General features: G+C 47.9%; 1 protein-coding gene across 2 annotated transcripts in view; it reads right to left on the bottom strand.

Moving 5' to 3' along the window:
• Positions 1–20,272, bottom strand: part of DAPK2 (death associated protein kinase 2) — a 117,686-nt gene that overhangs the window by 9,250 nt on the left and 88,164 nt on the right. For both annotated transcript variants that reach the window (XM_059372225.1, XM_059372226.1), the window contains exons 5-9: positions 16,650–16,779; positions 10,787–10,835; positions 9,970–9,996; positions 6,700–6,852; positions 5,568–5,613 (exon numbers count right to left, since the gene is read on the bottom strand). In XM_059372225.1, the coding sequence (XP_059228208.1) occupies positions 5,568–5,613; positions 6,700–6,852; positions 9,970–9,996; positions 10,787–10,835; positions 16,650–16,779 (405 nt within the window). The remainder of the gene's footprint in view (positions 1–5,567; positions 5,614–6,699; positions 6,853–9,969; positions 9,997–10,786; positions 10,836–16,649; positions 16,780–20,272) is intronic.

The raw sequence follows: 20,272 nt of genomic DNA on the forward strand, positions 1-20,272 counted from the left end.
GGCGATGGGAGTCAGACTGGCCAGGTGAGAGAGGAAGGTCACAGTCCCCTCTCATTTCCCTGAAAGACTTGGGGGCATTTCTCAGGTCATTTCGATTTGTGTTCACAAGCTCTTAGTCACAGAGAAGGGTCTGCTTATAAAACATCTAAATAATAAATAGCTACCAATGACCAGACATGAACCGAGAGAAGACAATTCCACGACTGTGAGGAAAACCACTTCTAGTTCTGACTCCAGCTCTGCGGATGACCAGCTGGCTGACTCCAGCCAGGTCTTGTCCTGTCAAATGCTGTGAAATGGGGATGTCTGGTGGTTGGCCGCTCAGTACCTCCCAGCACGAGCAGTGAGTGGCCGATGCCACGATTCTGGACTAACCACTTTTCCCTGCCTGTTCCCAGTCTTCTTCATTCAAATCAGCATCAACGCCTTACTCCTTCAGTGCATTTTATGTCGACCTTCACAAGGAAGTTTAACCTGAGTTACTCAACTAGGAACTTCCTTTCCTTAGCAAATCTGGTTGTATGAGGTCAAGTTCTATTGACACGGCCAAAGGGACCTTTTTATAGTTGCAGTGTCTTATCTTATGGCAAATGAGTGCATTACATCTCAAGACAGGGCAAATAAGTTCTTGGAGAGACTGGAGACAGGTCACTTGTACCCAGTCTCCCAGGCAAGGCACAGGAAACGGGGCTTTGCTATCTTCCACTGATTCCAAATAAACACTTTTGTGTCTCCGAAATCAGGATTTCTCTTCGAACCAATGGCATCATATCATTACTGTCGGTCCAAAGTGAAGGCAGCTGTTCCAGGAGATAACCACACCGCTTCTGCCAGACCTCAGGGGGCCCCCAACCTCAGACCATGTGACATCAGATTCTCTGCTTGAGGAACATTCAGATCACACTGATTGGGAAAATACAGAAAGTACACGTACGTGAGGACCACCCACCTGGGCTCCTCTTCTCTAGCATTAAGATGAAACACACAGGGGTGCCTGGGTGGCTCAGTGGGTTAAAGCCTCTGCCTTTGGCTCAGGTCATAATCTCAGGATCCTAGGATCAAGCCCAGCATCAGGCTCTCTGCTCAGCAGGGAGCCTGCTGACTCCTCTCTCTCTGCCTATCTCTCTGCCTACTTGCAATCTCTGTCTGTCAAATAAATAAATTTTTAAAAATCTTAAAAAAAAAAAAAAAAAGAATGAAACACGCATTTCCTTGCTTTTCCTTTTTGCATGATGGCTTTATTTCTGCTTGCCCTCTCAGGGAGGGTGTCCCGGCTTTGGTGGGGAGGTGAGGCGGTCTCCTATCACACCTGGCTTTTTTCTCTTATTTTTGGTATGTAAAATAACAATGCATTGTATATTTAACAAAAATATGGTTTCTTACATTTGATGGAAACTGTTTCTGTTACAAATATTATATGTGATATTTGAAATGATCTAGCATGATAATGGAAACAGAGGTAGGTTTGCATGTAGGTTCTCATGTCTCGCCCCAAACCACTTGCCCTCTGTGTCACTCATTGGCCATCCCCTCCCCCACCCAGCTCTGCAGGTGTTCACTAGCCTGGCATCCATCATGGCTCCCCAAGACTCTTGGGATGAAGGCAGAGCTCTTAAATTTGGCCAAGTACCACTGGTCATGCCTTCTCTCCAGCCACATCTACACCACCTACCCTTACCCTCTCCCTTCCAGCTTCCATGCCCTCTCCACCACCAAGCCCTGGCCCTGACAGCTCTGTTGTCAGGAACACTTCTTTCTCCCTGTTTTGCTCCCCAAACCTCGCCTCCAGCATCACTACCTCAGGGAGGCCTTCCCCGACTAGATCAAACCCCACTACTGGCTACACACATTTCTTTCATAGCATGTGTTCCACATGCACTCTTGCACTTGTAGAATGTTCTTGATTAATGTGGGAATCCTTTACCTGACTGTGAACTCCATGAAGGCAGGAGATGAGCCTGTTTTTACTCAACACTGTAACTCTAGTGCCAACCGAGTGCCTGGCAGTTGGCATGTGCTCAAACATTATTTGTCAATAGATGGTTGGGTGACCCTGGGCATCTCTGCTATGGAAGCAGAGAGTAAACTCCTGGAGTCAGGGGCGGTTCCCACTGATTGTGGCCTTGGGCAAGTCAATCTCTCTGTTTCCATATCTCCAAATTGGGAATAACACTTATCCTGCCTATCTGATAAGGGTGTTTTGTGAGTCTGTAAAGTCATTTTGAAATGATACCATCTGGTCCCTCACCCCCAAGCTTCTAGCCCAGTGCTGGGCCCACACTTCACCAACACTCTGTCCATATGAGCTGGCTGACTGGCTCCTCCAGGGAGATGACCTCACACAGTCCTCAGGGAGGGGTGCTCAAAGCCTGGGGTCAAGGGGGGACCCCTGAGCTTGTGCTTCCCAATCTTAAACTCTCATAGAGTTTCTCAGCCCTTTCAGGGCTCCAATGCCCTAAGTACATAAGAAAAGGGACCTTCTTGTCGATTCCTTTTGGTCTTCATTCCTAAAACAAGGTTGGGACCTTTGGCCAGAAGGGATAAAGGGAGGGGAAGGGGGAGATCCTGCCCCTTGCCTCCTGCTTGGCACACTGATCTGCAGACAGGGACAGGGCTGGATAGGAACAGCGAACAGCACCCTTCAGGACCCCTTCTTGCGACAATAATCTAAAGCTATGGGCCATTCTACTCTACCTGGCAGAATACATAAACTAGATGAAGTTGTTAACTTTACCTCTGGAGCTGAACATTACTGTGAAGGTGGACACTTAGAGCAAAGTCTCACTACTGCTTCCCATAGACTTCATCTGTATCAACCAGCTACGAAAGATCTTGAGGATGTCACTTTCCCTCTCTGTATCAATTTCCTCAACAGTTACGTGGAAACAGTAGTAACAACAATACTAATACCACCCACCTTCCTGTTCACAGAGTTCTTTTAAACATCAAAGACATAAGTGTTCCTAAGTGAAAAGTCAGTGCCAGTAAAAGGTAATATTTTCTCCATGCATTTTAAATCCCTCCTTACATAGCAGGAAAGCAGCACACTGGCTTATTGTTATTCCTAAATTAAGGCAAAGACTCCTCAAGGTCTGCAGTCCCTATGGCACAGAGGTGGGAAGTGAGATGCGAATGAATCCAAGATCACAAATCAATTCTCGAGCATCCCCCTAGGGCCAGCCACCCTCCCTCCCTCCGTTGTGGAGGGGTATTGACTCGCAATTGTTTCAACAGCCTGGCCTCTGCCAGCCACCCTCCCAGAAATCCAGGCTGGTGAGAGGAGGTGCAGAAGGAATAACTAGCTAGCACCTTCCTGGTTCTGGATCCTGTGAAGGGGGTGGAAGGCTCTGCTACAGACACACACCCCGTGGGCTAATTCTAGCTGACATCCTGGCAGGGTGCTCAGAAGCATGCTTCTGCAAATCCTTTGGGATGCATCACGGACTAGATTCTGGTACTCAGGGCTTCAAGCCGGCCAAGGCTTCCTTGCCGGCTGATCTGTCAAGCAGCTCCACTAGGGACTCCCTAGCATCCCTGTGGAACATGGAGCCCAGGCCATCTGTGTTCCTATCCTCCAGCTGGAAGCTGCCTGCCAGTTCCTGGATCCACTGTAGGTCTGCTGAGAGCTCCTGCCTTAAAGCTTCAAACTGTGTCTGCAGATGGTCCAATTTCCTGGCCATGCTTTCGAGGCCCGCTCCTGTGGCCTGGAGGTCTTCTCGAAGGAGCTTCTTCAAGGACTCCACTTTGCGGAACTCATACTTGAGCTGGGAGAGGTCGTGCCGGGCATTCTCGCTCTCCTCTCGGTACCAAGCTTCCTTCTCGTTGTATATGGAGACTAGGGCCTCCACGTCATCCTGGATGGTGTTGTGGGTCCCTGCCAGGGTACGGCAGCCCTGGTCGACCTGTGCCACATCCTCTACTACACGGGCGAAACGCTCGAAGTTGACGTATGTGTTATTAGGGGGCATGCTCGAGTGGCATTTAAGGGTGTACTCTCTCAGGCGCTTGGTCTTCAGCTGGGTGGGCTCTGTCTTCTGCTGTTCCTGGGCTCTGACTTCTCCTTTGGACTAGTGGGTATTTGGATAGAACAGCCAGAATTAAGTTGATGCCCGATCCAAAGGGCAGTTCAAGGTGCAGGCAGAAGACACACAAGCAGCCTTGTAGTCATTTGCTGCATGCATCAGGCCACAGGGAGGACCACAGTGCGATGAGCATCCCCACGGACGATGACAAAGATGCTTCCCACATGCTCACCTCAGGGCTGGAGGGCAAGGATCTATGGCCATTAGAGAAGGTCTCCACACGCATAGCATTGAGGGAGCTCACACAGACAAGCAGGCGATAGCCAGAACTCTGCAGGCATCTGCTCAAAGGCAGGAGCAGACAAGACCATGGCTGACTGAGGGAGGTTGAGGGACTGCTCTCCTTCAGGGCCGGCTGGCATGCTGGGCCTCAGCAACTTGGTACCCTAAGCCCGAGGAACTCCCTCACTCTGGGCTCAGGGCCCACTCCAAACCTAGAGGGCCCTTGGCCTTCCCCATCCTTTAATGGGCAGATGAACCTACTCCAAAGCATTCCAGCCCTCCCTGACCTCCATCTTCCACAGGCCCTATCCTTGCCTGTCTGCTCACTTAGATCATCCTAGCCTCTCCTTGAGATCCAGATGAATGGGACATCTGATGATGCCCAGGGAGTGCGCATCTCATCAGTCAGCAGAAGTAGGGCTGTAATCCTGGTCTCCTGATTTGCACCCCAACAAAGTGGGTTTTTTTTGTTTTGTTTGTTTGTTTGTTTGTTTGTTTTTATAAGTAATCTCTATACCCAATGTGGGGCTTCAAGGCTTGAACTCCCAAACCCAAGGTCAAGAGTCACATGCTCTATACCTGAGCCAGTCAGACACTCCTGGGCAAAGTGCTTTTAACTAGTATTTTACTGCAAGACCCTCCCCAGACTAGTGGCTGGAAGGCCAGTTACAACACAGGTTAGGTGGGGCGTCACCTTCGCGCCCCCACCTCCCCAGAGGGAACAGCCTTGCACTGAGGATGACTGCCTGTCCTCCACACTAGGCTGCCATCTTCGAGTCCTGTCCCCTAAGGTTTCAAGGCGCTGGAGAAAGCTGGCTGACTAGTCAGCGTGTCATCCTTTAGTCAGAGCCCCGAAAGTCAGAAAGAAAGAGGTTTGGTTACAGAATTGAGGTTTCTAATTGTCTTTGCTTTCTCTCTACAACTTGGGAGTCTTGATTTCTGCTTTGAGAATGACAGTGACATGTCCTCTGACAAAATACACTTTGTAAGACAGCCCCAAAGATAAAGTGTTTCAAGGGAGGTTTGTGAAGGCTTCATTTCATAAGTCACCCGAACCTGTGAAATATAAACTTAAACCTATGAACCTATTTGAGCAAACCCAGACCATTTGGCACCCCTGCCTGGCTTTCATCTATTTATGCCCAAGGGTGGGGGTTTCTAGCAAAGGTCTTCCTGTGGGCCCTCTGCATCTGGCCACCCCACCCAGCCCTGGCAATGGATTGTGGACCTCCTGCTCACTGGCACTCCACACCATGCCCTTACCGTGATCCACGGGTGTCGGAGAGCCTCTTGGATTGTGAGCCGTTTCCTGTAATGAGGATCAGAAAACAGTGATGATCCAGGGGGACAGAAGCTGAGAGCAATGGTCTCCATCTTCACTCTTTGTCAGACCTGCCCTGTGGCATTCTTTGACCACTGGATGGGGAACTGGCTGAACTCCCTGCATTCCAGACAAAGTGGTCCAGGCAGACCCCTCCGTAGAGTGACATTACATAAACCCTCATCTTTGGCTGCAAACCCAAAGGGCCTAACAACACACTCTATGAGACTTACAAGTGCTCTTATGAGCTGAGTTCTACACAGACTACTAAGCCTCTGTGCTATTCTATTTGCTTCCCAGATCCCTTCTCAGCCCTTCCCTGCTCTGGTAGGGATCTGACCTAGCATTGCCATTAGAAGGGGAAACCAGGACCCTACTCTTTTGAGGACCCCATTCTGGCTCTCTCTGAAGTCTGTGGGACCAAGAGGACATGGCCTTCTAGAATCTGTAGATCTCATTCCTGTCCCATCTAGTCCATGCTCTGGGCACCCAGCATCTTACCATTCCCTGCCTACCTCCTTCTTTGACTCTGTAGCCACAGGGCTCTCCCTAGGCCCTAAGAAGGGGTAGGATTCTCATGTCTCCTATTTCTCCACTTACTGACCCCTCTGAGTCTGCCTCCCCCCTCAACTCCCATCTGGATTGGTTTAGAAACTCTGCCACTTTCTTTTTCACAACGCAGAGTACTAACAACTACACGATCACGGCACCACTTTCTTTTTCAAATCCTAGTTCTAGGTGCCTTTGGAACAGACTGGAAAACATAATGTGCCCTAGAGAAATGCAGGCTTACTTCCAAACACGTGTGTGTATGTGCACGCGCGCGCGCGCACACACACACACACACACACACAGACTAATTTGTATTTTGGCAGGAAAGAAAGCAGAAAGACCTGAGCAAGCAAGATGAATGCCAAGTCTCAGCTAATCCACACTTCTTAGCACTTGTCCAGATTAGACAATGATGGTGAACATGGCAGCCCATGACAAAGTAGAGACAGACTGACATGTCTTCAGGAGAGGGGACAGGAGAAGGTCAGTACCTCAGAAACCCATGCCTTTCTCTTATCTTACCGGGTCTCTTTAACCAGAAGCTTCCGAATGAAGTCCTTGGCCAGCTCGCTGGTCTGGCTGAAGAATTCCTCGTCAAAGTCATAACTCACGGCTGTGATATTTGCTAGCGTTTCCTGCTTCGTGTCTCCCAGGAAAGGGGATGCTCCACTTAGGCTGAATACAGAGAGAGGGAATGTGTGACTGTAGGTGAGTAGAGGGAGTCAGGGCTGAGGGAGTCAGGGTACCCTGACTCGTACTATTGCATGGGGATGGGAAGCTGCTGGAGGCATCAGCTGCCCGCTCTGGGCAGCCAGTCAGCAGCTTTCTCGACTGAGTCCGGCTCAATCTGCTTCATGGAGCTCCCAGTAAGTACGTGATAGAAACTGTGTCCCAGGAACTTGGAAGAGGAGGGGAGAAAACATAGCGACAACTCTTCGTAATCTCAAACAGAATAAAACAGAATATAACAGAAGACCAGACGAAGGTCTGGGGGAGCACAGGACAGAGGGGACACCCAGTGCAGGCTCCACGGCAGAGCTAACATTAGTATCAGCTGTGTCTTGAAGAATGAAGAGGTTGTCAGCAGTCAGGGGAGATGAAGTCTTCTAGACTCAGGGGGCATCCTGAGCCAAGCCTGAGAGGTGTGGAAACAGATGGGCCATTAGGGCGGGAAGGGTATGTGAGGTTCCTCTGCAGGGTTTGTCAAGAATGTGTCATTTAGATAGTGACTCCCAAATCTACTGTTTCCTGACTCGTATTCCAGCTTATGGGATACCTCTCCCTAGATGTGTCATTGTCACTATGCCCTAACCTCCCTTTATGAGCTCCCTTGCCTTGTTGAATGATGTCACTCCACAGATGTCCCAAGCTAGAACACAGGGCTCACCTCTGACCCGTCCATCCCTTTCTTCACCACATCTAACCAGCCTCAAACTCTTGTTGGTTTTACCTACTAAATATCTCCTGAAGGCCATCCCCATCCCCACTGTCACTTTCTTGGCACAATGGCAGCAAGGTGCACTGGGAAAATTTTGCTATTCCAGACCTGGATTTGAATCTCAGCTCCTACTCAATAGCTGTGTGAACCTAGGTAAGTTACACAACCTCTCTATGCCGCAGTTTCCTTCTCCATAAAATGAAGAAATAAAAGCCTCCACCTCACACGATTGCTATAAAGAATAAATAATACGCTGGGGCACCTGGGTGGCTCAGTGGGTTAGGCTGCTGCCTTCAGCTTGGGTCATGATCTCGGGGTCCCGGGATCGAGCCCCGCATCGGGCTCTCTGCTGGGCAGGGAGCCTGCTTCCTCCTCTCTCTCTGCCTGCCTCTCTGCCTGCTTGTGATCTCTGTCAAATAAATAAATAAAATCTTAAAAAAAAACAAAAAGAATAAATAATATGCTGATAATGCTCCAGGCAGTCTTGCCCATACTAAGCACTCTGGAATCAGTGGCCATGATTTTTGTCTTTGAACACAAAAAACCTTCTATGACTCCCCATTTTCTACAGGATCACATCTAAACTCCTGAGAAGGACATCAGAAGTTAGTCCCTACCACCTCCTCAGTACACTTCACCACACTTACCAGGCACACTGTTTCCTTCCTCAGTAGACAGCCCTTCCCTCCCTTTCCACCTGGAGAATTAATCTCATTCTGTACAGCCCAGCTCAAATGAATTTCAGTCTCTCCCTCGCTAAATCTTCCATAGCCCCAGCAAACCAGTGCCTTTCCCAGCTATGTCTCACAGAGGCGTGTTCATACACCCAGCGTGACTTTGGTCCCCCGAGTACGACTTAGCTGGTGGTGTGTCTCCCGACACGGGGAGCTCCAGGCAAGCAGGGCAGACCTCCTTCATGGCAGCATCCTGACTGCCTGGCCCAGAGCCCACCATGGAGCAGGCACCCAAGAAACAAGAAACTGTGTGGGACTCAAATGAACTACAAGAAGGCTATGTGCCTGGTACACAAATTCCTCAATATTTCAATATGGAAATCACAGTTCTGAAAAAAAAAAAAATCAAGGTTTCAGAGCCATCACAGAATCTGGAAACATGGAGCAATGGATCCAGTTCTCCTCTGTGTCTAGTTCCTCTGGGACTTTTCAAAAATACTGATCCCCAGGGGCCCCTGGGTGGCTCAGTCCGTTAAGTGTCTGACTCTGGATTTCGGCTCAGGTCATGATCTCAGGGTCCTGGATGGAGCCTTGTGTGGGGCTCTGTGCTCAGCTGGGAGTCTGCTTGAGTCTCTCTCCTCCCCCTCTACCCTTTCCCCCACTTGTGCTCTCTCTGTCTCTCTCTAAAGAGAAATAAATAAACCTTAAAAAAAAAAACCTGATTAAAAAATACTGATGCCCAGACCCCATCCCTAGCAAGTCTGATGTAATAGCTCTGCAGGGGGTTGAGGGCAGTGGTAGGTATTACAAGGTCTAATGTGCAGCCAGGATCGCGACCCTCCACATTGTACAGAGCTCCCAGTCTGTGGACTGCTGGAAAAGTCAGAGAACTGGCAGACTGGGGTGCTGGGTGCTGACGCCCCCACATCACCTCTGGCAGCTGCTAGACTCTGACCCAGTGTGCCCTAAAAATTGCACGTCCCAGGTGCGTGGTCAGGGGCAAAGTGTGGGAAAGCCCCGCTGTAATGAAGACCTACTAATCAGCCAGAGCTGCCCAGGGAGTTTGCATGTGTCTGCTTCCTTAACCCGCACAGCACACCCGCGGGCAGGAAGTTTGAGATTCCTATTTTCCTGAGGAGGAAAACAGGCCCAGAGGTTAAGTATCTGCCCAAGGCCACACAGATCGAAAGTGGCAGGTTCCCTGCACGTGGGCTACACAGGAAATGACTGCTTGAGCAACTTCATACTTCGGGGCTGGGAATGAGGCTCTGGGGAGAAACGAGAGAGGCTATGAGAGCCGGGGAAGGCAGGGGAGACGGGGGAGAAAGACCCGGGGTCAGGGAAGGCATAGCTGCCGGAGGGCTGGACCAAGGCTTCTGGGTGAAAGCTGACTTTCTCACGGACATGCAGCCCGGGTGAGGCCGAGCGGGGGATGCCGGGCGGCAGTGGGGATAGGGACAAGGCTCAGCCAGCCTCCACGCTGGCTCCAAGCATCTGAACCGGAGCTGAGAGCACAGACCGCCAGGTGTGAGGTGGGGATCGAACACATCTGGCTCACAGTAAATGAGTAAATGGGGAAAATCAGTAAATTCAGTCTGCCTGTCTGCCTGCCCCTCTCTGAGTCCTCCCGGGTCCCCTTGATCCAAGTGAGGTCGGGGTCCCGGCATCAGGGATACTTACAGGATGTACGTGATGACGCCTATGCTCCTGCAAAACAAAGAACAGGCCAGTCAGAGCCACGCGGCTCTGACCCCAGCCCAGCAAGGGACTCCCCTGCACGGTCCCCAGGGGAAATGGTCACCTGCCCCTTCACAGCGGCCTAAAGATGCCATCTCAAGTCCATGGCCCTCTTGGTCCTACTCTTCAGCAGCAGCCTCGGATGTGTGTGGAGTCACTGAGCTCTGGACATTCAGGCTAAGGACCCAAGTTCAGACTCCTGCACTGGCAGGCTGTGACTGGGCCAAGTCCCTTATCATCTCTGAGCCTCTTTCTCCTCATAAAAGGAGTGTAATAATTACCTCACAAAACTGCTGGGAGGATTTTAGAAAACCAGGCAATGAAGGTACTCGGCCCCTATCAAGCACTGTTGAGTGAAATGAGTTCTGTCTGTGCAGAAAATTCTCTACAGTACCCCTGGGCCCCACACAGTGGTTAGAGCTTAAAAGGCTCTGGGCAGTTACTTGGTTGATTAACGGAATGAGCTATTGTTACTATTTCTTTATAATGACGGCGCCGGGCCTCAGGGCTGAGCCTGCACCTGCAGCCTCGCCTCTCCCCTTGTCCCTGCCTCGGCCATGTTCTAAGTGGTCTCAGGGCTGGGCCTGGCTGCCTCCAGCTGCCAGGGCCTTGGGTCCAGCCCACATGGAGCAGCCAGAGGCTCCGAATGTGGGGAGAAAGGGGTTTTCATGGTCGAGGGGGATGTCAGCCAGAGCTGGGGTCTGAGGCTTGCTGACCTTGAAAGGATCCCTAAGGCGCTGAGGTGGCCTGCACAACTTACCACATGTCAGCCTCCAGTCCCAGTGGCTCGTAGTTCACAATTTCTGGAGCTGAAAGAAGCCAGATTGAAGAATCAGCAGGAGAATGAAGATGAGAAGATAAGGCTAGAGAGAATTTTAGGATGTTTGGTGACAAATGTCTCCCTCCTGAATCCTCACTAAGGAAAAATCAGAGCAACAGATGGAGATAATTCTGGGTCTAAGAATCTTGAGAAATGAAGTTGCCTGTTATTCTGGTGGGAAGCTTTTACACAGAGGCCTTGATGGTGGGGGAGAGGAACACCCTGAAGAGGAAGCACAGGGTAGCATGAGGAAGATGCAGGAAGGGGAAATGGGGCCTAGCAACATGGCCTGCTTTAGAACTCTCTGGTGGAAACCAGGCAAGTCAGAACTGGAAGGTGATAATGAAGAAAAGAAGGCAGAAAGGGAACCCAAATCCCTGAGTCTGGTCTGAAAGAGGGGCACCGCCCTACTGAGGAGATTGAAGACATTCTGGGGCCGATGAGATGATGAGCCTGAGGTGCCCAAGGGGCATCCAGACAAAGATGTCCTGGAACAGGAGACGGAGACAGAGCCGTCAAATCTGAAGTCATTGTACAGGTGAAAACAGGAGATACGTGGATGATGTGGTGACCAGGAGTGGGTGTAGAGTCTAGGAAAGAAGATTCTACCCACCACAGAAAAGGGCCGAGTGCTGCGCGAAGGTCAAACACTCAAGCACTTGGAAAGTGAGTAGTGTCTAGAGAGTGACGGGATGGTAGATGTCGAGATAAGAGTGTAGATGACACCATAAAAAAAGCTTGGCCATGAAATGGAGGAGAAAGAGGTGAGTAGCTAGAGAAGAGAGAAGGGCTGAGCCTGTCTGATCATAATGGAAAAAAGGGAGAGAGCAGGAAAGGCTATGTTTGTTCATCTAGAATAATTGCAAACCCACAGCATCTATGGGGTGTGCCCACCTTCCCACCACTCTACTTCAAGACACAAGGAAACACTTTTCTGGCTCTGCTTATTTTTTAGCTTCTTAAAAATGATGTCTTACTGGATATGAGGTAGTCACCTGCCCCCCCCCAACCTAACATTATGCTTCTAGCATTCACTCAGGGCTTATCCGTGGTCTTTCTTTTTCACTGCTATGTAGTAGTCCACTGTGCGAACATATAGCATCTTCTCCTCAGTGATCATTTGGATGGTTTCCACTTCTTTTCTCATCAGAACAACATTGTTACGAACTTTTTGCACAAGTCTCCTCACAAACATGAAAGGCTTCCTCTCGGACAGTGATTCAAGGTGCGGTCTGAAGACAGTCACTGGTCCAGACACAGTGGTACAAAAATTGGGAGTAAGCATTTAGAAACCCACAGAGAAACTTGACATTGCCATGACATTCAAATTGTGATAATTTTTCTAGGGGTTTATTTTTCCAGTATCTTACTGAAAAAGCAGTCCCGGACAGATTGAAAACATTTTTTTTTTTCAGTCTTTCACCACAGAGAGTTTGAGAAATACAACTCAATTTCCAGGCTTGTCTGCTTGATATGCATATACACTCACTTACTCACTTCTGTCCTCTGTGTGCTTTTTTTTTTTTTAAAGATTTTATTTCTTTATTTGACAGAGAGAGAGATCACAAATAGGCAGAGAGACAGACAGAGAGATGAAGAGAAGCAGGCTCCCCGCTGAGCAGAGAGCCCCATGCGGGACTCGATCCCAGATCCCAGGCCCCTGGGATCATGACCTGAGCCGAAGGCAGAGGCCCAACCCACTGAGCCACCCAGGCGCCCCCCCTCTGTGTGCTTTTATTGGTCCATTTTCTTCTGTGCTTTTCTTCTTCTTTCTTTTTTTTTTCTTAGATAGTTTTTTAAATTAATTTTCCTATTGTTTCCCCCTCTACTTACATTTTTGTAATGGCCACCCTTGAAACTTTAGGATGGCTATCTAACAAATTCTAACATAAAGCAGTGTTTTGACCTTCTTCTAACAATACAAGAACCTTAAAACACTCATTTAAGCCCTCTGTCCTAACATCATTTTCTAACATTTTTAGTTCCTTTTTTAACCCCACAAACATCATCATCATTTTCATCATTATTTTAAACAGAAAATGTTTATATTTGTCCAATGTTTACTCATTTCTTTGCTCCTATTACTTCTTGCATTGAGACCTTCCCTCAAAAGGTCATTAATTCACAAACACATCTTTGGTAGTTCCATTAATACATGTTTGTTGGTGGTTAATTATTTCATGGTTTGTCTTTATTGTTCACTTTTTATTTTTTGTTTTTTGCTGTGTTTTGTCTGAATCATTTACCCTCTTTCTTGAAATATAACATTCCTGGGTATGCAGTTACGGGTCCTTTTTTTTTTTTTTTTTGAGTATGTAATTGACTCTATTAAGCAATTCATGAATCAATCAGCATCCCACCTAGCAAGTAAAGAGATGCTCCCCACTTACTGTTTTTTTTTTTAAATTTTCCTCAGTTCTTGGAAGATAATATTCTATTGGACATTGGTTTCCATTGTTGTTTTGAGAAGTATGCTGTCAGTCTAATTTTTTAAAATTTGTATAGATTGATTGATTGGTGATCTGTCTTTTCTCTCTGGCTGCTTTTAAGATCTCTTTGTCTTTGGTACCTTATAGTTTAACTGTAATGTCAACTATAGTATAACTATAATGGATTTAATTTTATTGTTTTCTGTTCGATATACATTGTTCTTTCTGTAACTGGGCGTGCATGATTTTATAACACTTCTGGAAATTCTCAGCCATTTTCTTCAAATGCTGCTCCTCTGTTGTCTTCATTCCCTCCTCTGGGATTCCAAACAGACCTGTTAGTTAAGCTTTCCATTTTTACCCTCTTACACTTGTGCTCTATTTCATATTTTCATGTCTTTTTCCTTCAGTGGTATTCTAGTTAATTATTTTTCAGCTCTGCCTTTCAATTCTTCAATTTTCTCTTCAGCAGTATAAAACCTTGTGTAACTCATTCACTGAATTTTAAATTTCTAGGAGTATATGTTAAATCTCTCAAATTTCTATCTGGTTCTTTCTAGAATTTGCCTGTTCATTTTTGACAGCCTCTTGTTGTTCATTCTTGTGTTTCTTTTATTTCTATATACATTCCATTTATTTTATAGTCAACCTATGATAATTTCTGTATCTTATGTCCTCAGATGTCTAAGTCTTGTTGGTCTCTCATTGAAATGCTGATACGCACACTTTGGGAGAGGTCCTCCTACTGAATTCCTTTGCTGCCCCCAGACCCAGCTCTAAGTTCATTTCACTGGCTTTGGAGGTGGGGTTAGTGGTGCTGAAGGAGTTACTACACTTAAACATTTCTCTTATTTGCAATGAGTCCAGAATTCCATTAAAAAGAATATTTTCCTCAAGAATCCAGTTTTGGGACGCCTGGGTGGCTCAGTTGGTTAAGCAGCTGCCTTCGGCTCAGGTCATGATCCTGGCGTCCTGGGATCGAGTCACACATCGGGCTCCTTGCTCCGCAGGGAGCCTGCTTCTCCCTCTGTCTCTGCCTGCCACTCTGCCTGTGCTCGCTCTTGCTCTCTCTCTCTCTCTCTCTCTCTCTGACAAATAAATAAATAAAATCTTAAAAAAAAAAAAAAGAATCCAGTTTTATAGCAGGAAGGCTTTTGGAAGACTGGATCCACTACACTCCTAGAAGCTGACAGTAGTTACTTTTCAACACTGTGTCTCAGGTTCAAATTTCAAAGGAATGATGGGAGTAGGACAAATTATTATAACCCTACTTCTCAGGAGTCCTGGGTAAAGAAAGTCATTCTAATTTGGACACGGACCTAGAAAAATCACCCTATGTATCTGTAAGGTACAAACAAAACCATTTCTGGGCTAGAGCTGGGTCATATGGGCTCATCTGAGTCAACTGTGGGCATCTCTTCCCAACTCTGAATTCAGTGACCAGTTAAAATTGGTAGCTTAAAATTGGCAAATGCTATGAATTAGGGTTGTGTTTTGTGTTCAGACCTAGTTGTTAGACATTTAACAGCATAGCAGTGGAAAAAACCCTCCACAGTTTGGCCTACTCGTCAATATCCCACTCACATGGCTAGTCTGATGGGAACTCCCTACTCCATCCAGAGTGGACAGTGAACCATACCCAATAAATGCACTAATTCTGGCCCTACCCCCTGCTATAAATGACTGAACCTGGGATATGCTCCTCCTCTACCCTGATTCTGTCCCCATCCCTCTTCAGATACTTCTCTCATCCATAACACCAGCCCTTTGTCTCTGTTTGACTCAAGGGCATGACTGATCCCACTGACTCTGCCAGAGTGGACATCTTATTTGAACAGGCTTCCAGAGAGATAACTCTTTATCATCATTCACTTTATAATTAATCATATGCTGTCTTGTGTCACTTCTTCCATTCTTGCCCTGAATTTCTAGCTGAACCATTTACTGTTGATTAACACTCGGTTTGAACTTAACTAAGTACATACACGCATTTTACCAAACACGTGAATAGTGGACAGCAACTGCTATCTTGGACAAAGTTCAAGAATAGATGTCTTGTGCCCCGGGTACAAGTTGGTTGTGTCACCAGCTCATTGTGTGACCTTGGATGTGTCATTCTGAGTGTGCCTCCTTGCCATCACTGTGTCCCCAGTACCTCACCAAACATCTGTCATAAAGTAGATGAAGAATAACCATTGGTCGACCACAACTGACATCCCATAGCCTTCCAATTCCACACTTGTTAAACTAGATGGATGACCCAAACAGAGCCTTCTAGCACTGTTACTTGGTGGTTTGATGTCTTATTTCAACATCTAAACTGCACGCCCCCTGGGGGCAAGATCTTTTTAGAAAGACAACCCAGTGTAACCAAAAGAGCACACAGGCTTTGATGTTAGATGTATCTACATTTGAATTTTAGCTTTTGTTGTTTTGCCGAGAACAAAACATTTGATAGAGAAAATAATTAAATCTGCTTTATGAGGTTGTTTGAAGATTAACTGAGATAATGTTTGTAGGACCCCCAGCATAGTGCCTGGCAGATAGCAATGTTCCCCTACCCTGGGGTCTTTGGGTCCTTGACAGCACCCTTCTAGAAGAGCCGTAGCACTGGCATGTGTGACCCGAAAATCCATCAGAAGGGATGATCTGACACATTCTGTTTTCCTTTTTGATTAGACTGTGGTCAGAAGTTTCCGCCTCCAGGTTTTGGGGAGACCATGCCCTCCCTCCATTTCCAAGAGCACTCCAACCCCCAAAGCAAAGAGAGACAGTGGTCCTCGATTCTCGTTCCTCTCCCCTCTTCAAGGCTGCCTCTCTAGGACCCCCAACCTGCACAGTCCCAGTCCCATGAGGGGGCCTCTGGGCCCTGAGCCAAGGCTGAGAGAACGAGAGGGAAGACACAGCTGCACGAATAAAGGCCAGGCACACAGGAGAGGTGAGTGGGTGGATCTGGCATTTGGCAGATGATTTCTCTTTTCCTTTTCAGGAAATCAAAAGCTGCTCCAGAGAAACTTGAGTTTATGGGAATGCCAGAGGGCAAGTTAATTTTAAATCTTCACAATAAATTCAATGAAAAGCGGGGGTTGGGGGTGGTGGGGCCAGCTCGCGGAGGGTTTGGCTCTGCAAAGGCCTGTAGCCTTTTCTGGCCTCCCCCTCCCACTGGGGGCTCAAAGCCGACACCCGGACCCTTACCCAGAAAACCAGCAGGACATTTCCTTCCCCACCCATTATATTTCTAAGGGGGAGAGTCTCCAAGGTACCCTCTCTCAGCCTAGAGACCACAGCCCTAGACACAGGGGGTTTGTTCCCAGACTTTCTCTATCTCTGGATCCCAGATGCTTAGGTGGGAGAGAAGCAGGCCTCAAACTCACCAACAAATTCTGGCGTCCCAAAAATGTTCTTAAATTCAACTCCATCTTCTATTTCATGAGCCAGGCCAAAGTCAATCAGCTTGATGTGTGGAATGGGAATATTCTTGTCTAACAACATAATGTTTTCTGGCTGGAGAACAAAAAAAGAAAAAAAAAAAAGTAAGGAAAGAAAGGAAGAAAAGACATTAATTAAAGCCCTGTTTTGTGTTTTCACTTTGGGGTTAGGGTGGGGTTTGGTGTTCTTTTTTAGGAAACTCAAACTCTTTCTTGGTTTTGTGTCTTGTCTTTTCCTATGAACTCAAAAACAGGCACAGTGCTGAGGGCAAGGCCTGGGTTGCGCCAAACCTGCTGTTCACAGCAGAAGTGGAGACCTTAACTTTGGTCCCATTTCTGTCTCTGAATGGCAGATCCCTTTAATGAAGTACCTCTGTTTCCCGATCTGTTAAATGGGGCCAGGTAGAAACTTGCAGTATTTCCTGTAAACAAAACCACTGCCCTGTGTGAGGATGGGAGGGGTGGGAGCTTCGCAGTCTAGCCTCGGTTTACACTTGGCTTATTAACCTCTGTCTTCCTGACCACCTCTTTTCCCCGGCTGGCCAGCTTCCTGTTGACAAACTCCCCTCCTCTGGACTAACTGTGTAGCTCACACTTCTCTATGTGTCTAACTAATTTTGGCCCTCGGCAGGACACAGGAAAAAAATGCACCTGATTTCCAGGGAAAATACCAGCTGCCTAGGCTATCCCCAGTGTCACAAACAGCTGTTAGATCGGATGCAACCTTGTGGGTACGTGTCAGTAGGGGGATGGTCCAGCCCTGGCCTCATGCGCTGCAGGCTCTCAGTGAGGACAGAACAGGAGCCTACCCTTCTCACTCCCACCCAGCTGCCCAGAGTTCACAGAGGGGGAGCAGGTCGCTCTGCTTCACCATGTCCCGTTCCACTCCCCACCATGATAGTCTTGGACTCCATTCCCATTGGAATGTCCTGAAAATAGACATCTGCACCAAAACATCAAATGTCACAGCCGCATATTCACATAATAGTCTCAAAGTGGAAACAAGACAAATGTCCATCAACTGGTGAATATGGTATATCCATGTATACTATTCCACCATAAAGAGGAATGAAGGCAAAGAAAAAATAAAAAGGAATGAAGTATTGATATTTCAGCAGGGATGAACCTTGCAAACATCCCACTGGGGCACCTGGGTGGCTCAGTCAGCTAAGGGTCTGCCTTCAGCTCAGGTCATGATCTCAGGGTGCTTGGATTGAGTCCCACATCTGGCTCCCTGCTGAACGTAGAGTCTGCTTCTCCCTCTCCCTTTGTCCCCCCCCCACCACCTTGTGCTATCTCTCTCTCTCTCAAAGAAAAAAATAAAATCTTTTAAAAAAGAAAAAGAAAACCTTAATGCCAAGTGACACAATCAGTCACAAAAGACCACGCATTGTAGGATTCCACTGTTACAAAATACCCTGACTAGGTAAATCCATAGAAACAGAAAGTGGATTAGTAGTTGCCTGGGACTGGGGGAAAGGGGAGCGACTGCTAATGGGTAACAGGACTTTATTTTTTTTGAGTGACAAAGATTTTCAAAAATTGATTTCGGTGTTAGTTGCACAATTTTGTAAACTGTACACTTTCCATGGGTGAGTGGTAAAGTATGTGACTTATCTCAATAAAGCAGTTTTAAATAAATAAAGGTAAATAAATAAATACAAGTTTAAGAAAATCAAGTGTCCCTGTTTCTTGAAGTCCTGAAGAATTTCCCACCTTGTACCTTTGTTCACATTATTTGAGCTACCTAGAAAGCCTTCTGCTTGATCTGCCCATCAAGATCCTAGTTGGGCTTCTAAGTCTAACTCAACTCAGCTAGTCTTTTTTTTTTTTTTTTTTTTAAGATTTTATTTATTTATTTGTCAGAGACAGAGGGAGAGAGAGCAAACCAGCACAGGCAGACAGAAAGGCAGGCAGAGGCAGAAGCAGTCTCCCTGTCGAGCAGGGAGCCCGATGTGGGACTCGACCCCAGGACCCTGGGATCATGACCTGAGCCGAAGGCAGCCGCTTAACCAACTGAGCCAGGTGTCCCTCAACTCAGCCAGTCTTAAAAGCTTTCCTCAAAGGGAGGAACTGTGTACTGCCTCCCACCCCCAACGAGACACACAGCCCAGAAATGAATTCTCCTCCCCAGTCCCCTTGGTACTTATTTTAACTTTTTGGTTATGACATTTGTCACACTCTCCTTTGCCCACAGTCCTTGCTGTCACTGTCCTAGCTCCTCTACTGGACCCTCAGCTGGAGGGAGGATTGGGACCTTTGCAGTGCAGAGCACAGAGACTGGCAGGCTGAGGGTGGTCCTAACTGTTAGCCGAACTGATTCTCAGTCTGGCTGGAAGACATTCCAGGTGCCCCATCCCAAACTTCCTGGCTCCTCAAAGTCTCTGAGACCTCATATCAGAGTGGCTGGAAACTTTCACTCGAGGAGGCTGGCTGAAGCCTCCCCTGACTTTGAAAATAAATAATACATTCCCTTTTGCTTTTTTTTAAAAGCTTGTTTATCCTTTTTCCCCTCTGGAGATTTCTCTGCACTTTATTTTGAAAATGTGTCAAAGTCCTTTCCCAAGGCAAAGCGTCTTTGGCCCTGCGGAAAGGAGAGTAGGGACAGGGGAGGTCAGGAAATAAGACCCGGAACAGATGGCCCCACTCCAGTACCCCCAATACAGCCCTCCAATGGCTGCCCATGGACTCCAAGTGTCCTGGAACCCCATTCAGGGAGCTGTGCCCTCTCCACTGTCCACCATCACCCCGGCAGGTGGGGGCGGGGAGCTTCTCCCCCTCCCATTCCACCATATTCTTTAGTCACATTATTGGCAACTTCCCCTTCTCTCCAAGCAATGGCCCTGAGGCTTGTCTCTGGGACTGAGGGTCAGGGCCCAAGGCTTCCTGATGAGCAGCGTGTTTGGGCCGCAGCCCATGCTACATGGGGACAGGAGCTGCAGCGGACAGATGCAGTCATGCCAGATCCCCAGAGATGACCCCCAGAATTATGGGGCAGCAGCAGCTGGGTGGGGAACATCACGGAAGAAGGAAGAACCATGTGAGGCTGAGTTCTCCCAGGCCCCACTGCTCTGAGAGGTGAGAAGCATCCTTCCCTTATGGCCTCTCACCTCTGCGACCCACAGTCCGGAGAAACAGCCTCTCCACCGGCTTGTGAAAACCTCAGGGCCAGGCCACGTTTTCTCACCCGAGTACTGCCTGGCCTCACAAGTTCTTGTCCACCCCGAGAACCTAACACACAGCAGGTGACTTCACCCTTACTTGGAACATTTTTCCTGCACAGTCCCAATCCCCAACCTGCTTTATTTCCTCTTCACATTTCAGTAAAAATAGTCTCTCCTCCAGAAGGCCGACACGTGGGCACACACATTCCACCCCCCCATCCCATAATACCCCGTGCCTCCCCAATTCCAGCGTCTCTTCCCCCATCTCAAGGTGACAGCTTACTTCTCTGTCTCCCCACACCAAGCTACAAGCTTCCTGAGAGTTTTGTTCCTCCCCTTGCTACAGAGCCTGGCATCCACCAGGTGCTCAGTAAATGTCCAGGGAGTGAGGACAGCTGTCATTTG

Source organism: Mustela nigripes, chromosome 13, assembly GCF_022355385.1.
Source record: "Mustela nigripes isolate SB6536 chromosome 13, MUSNIG.SB6536, whole genome shotgun sequence".
Classification (NCBI taxonomy): domain Eukaryota; kingdom Metazoa; phylum Chordata; class Mammalia; order Carnivora; family Mustelidae; genus Mustela; species Mustela nigripes.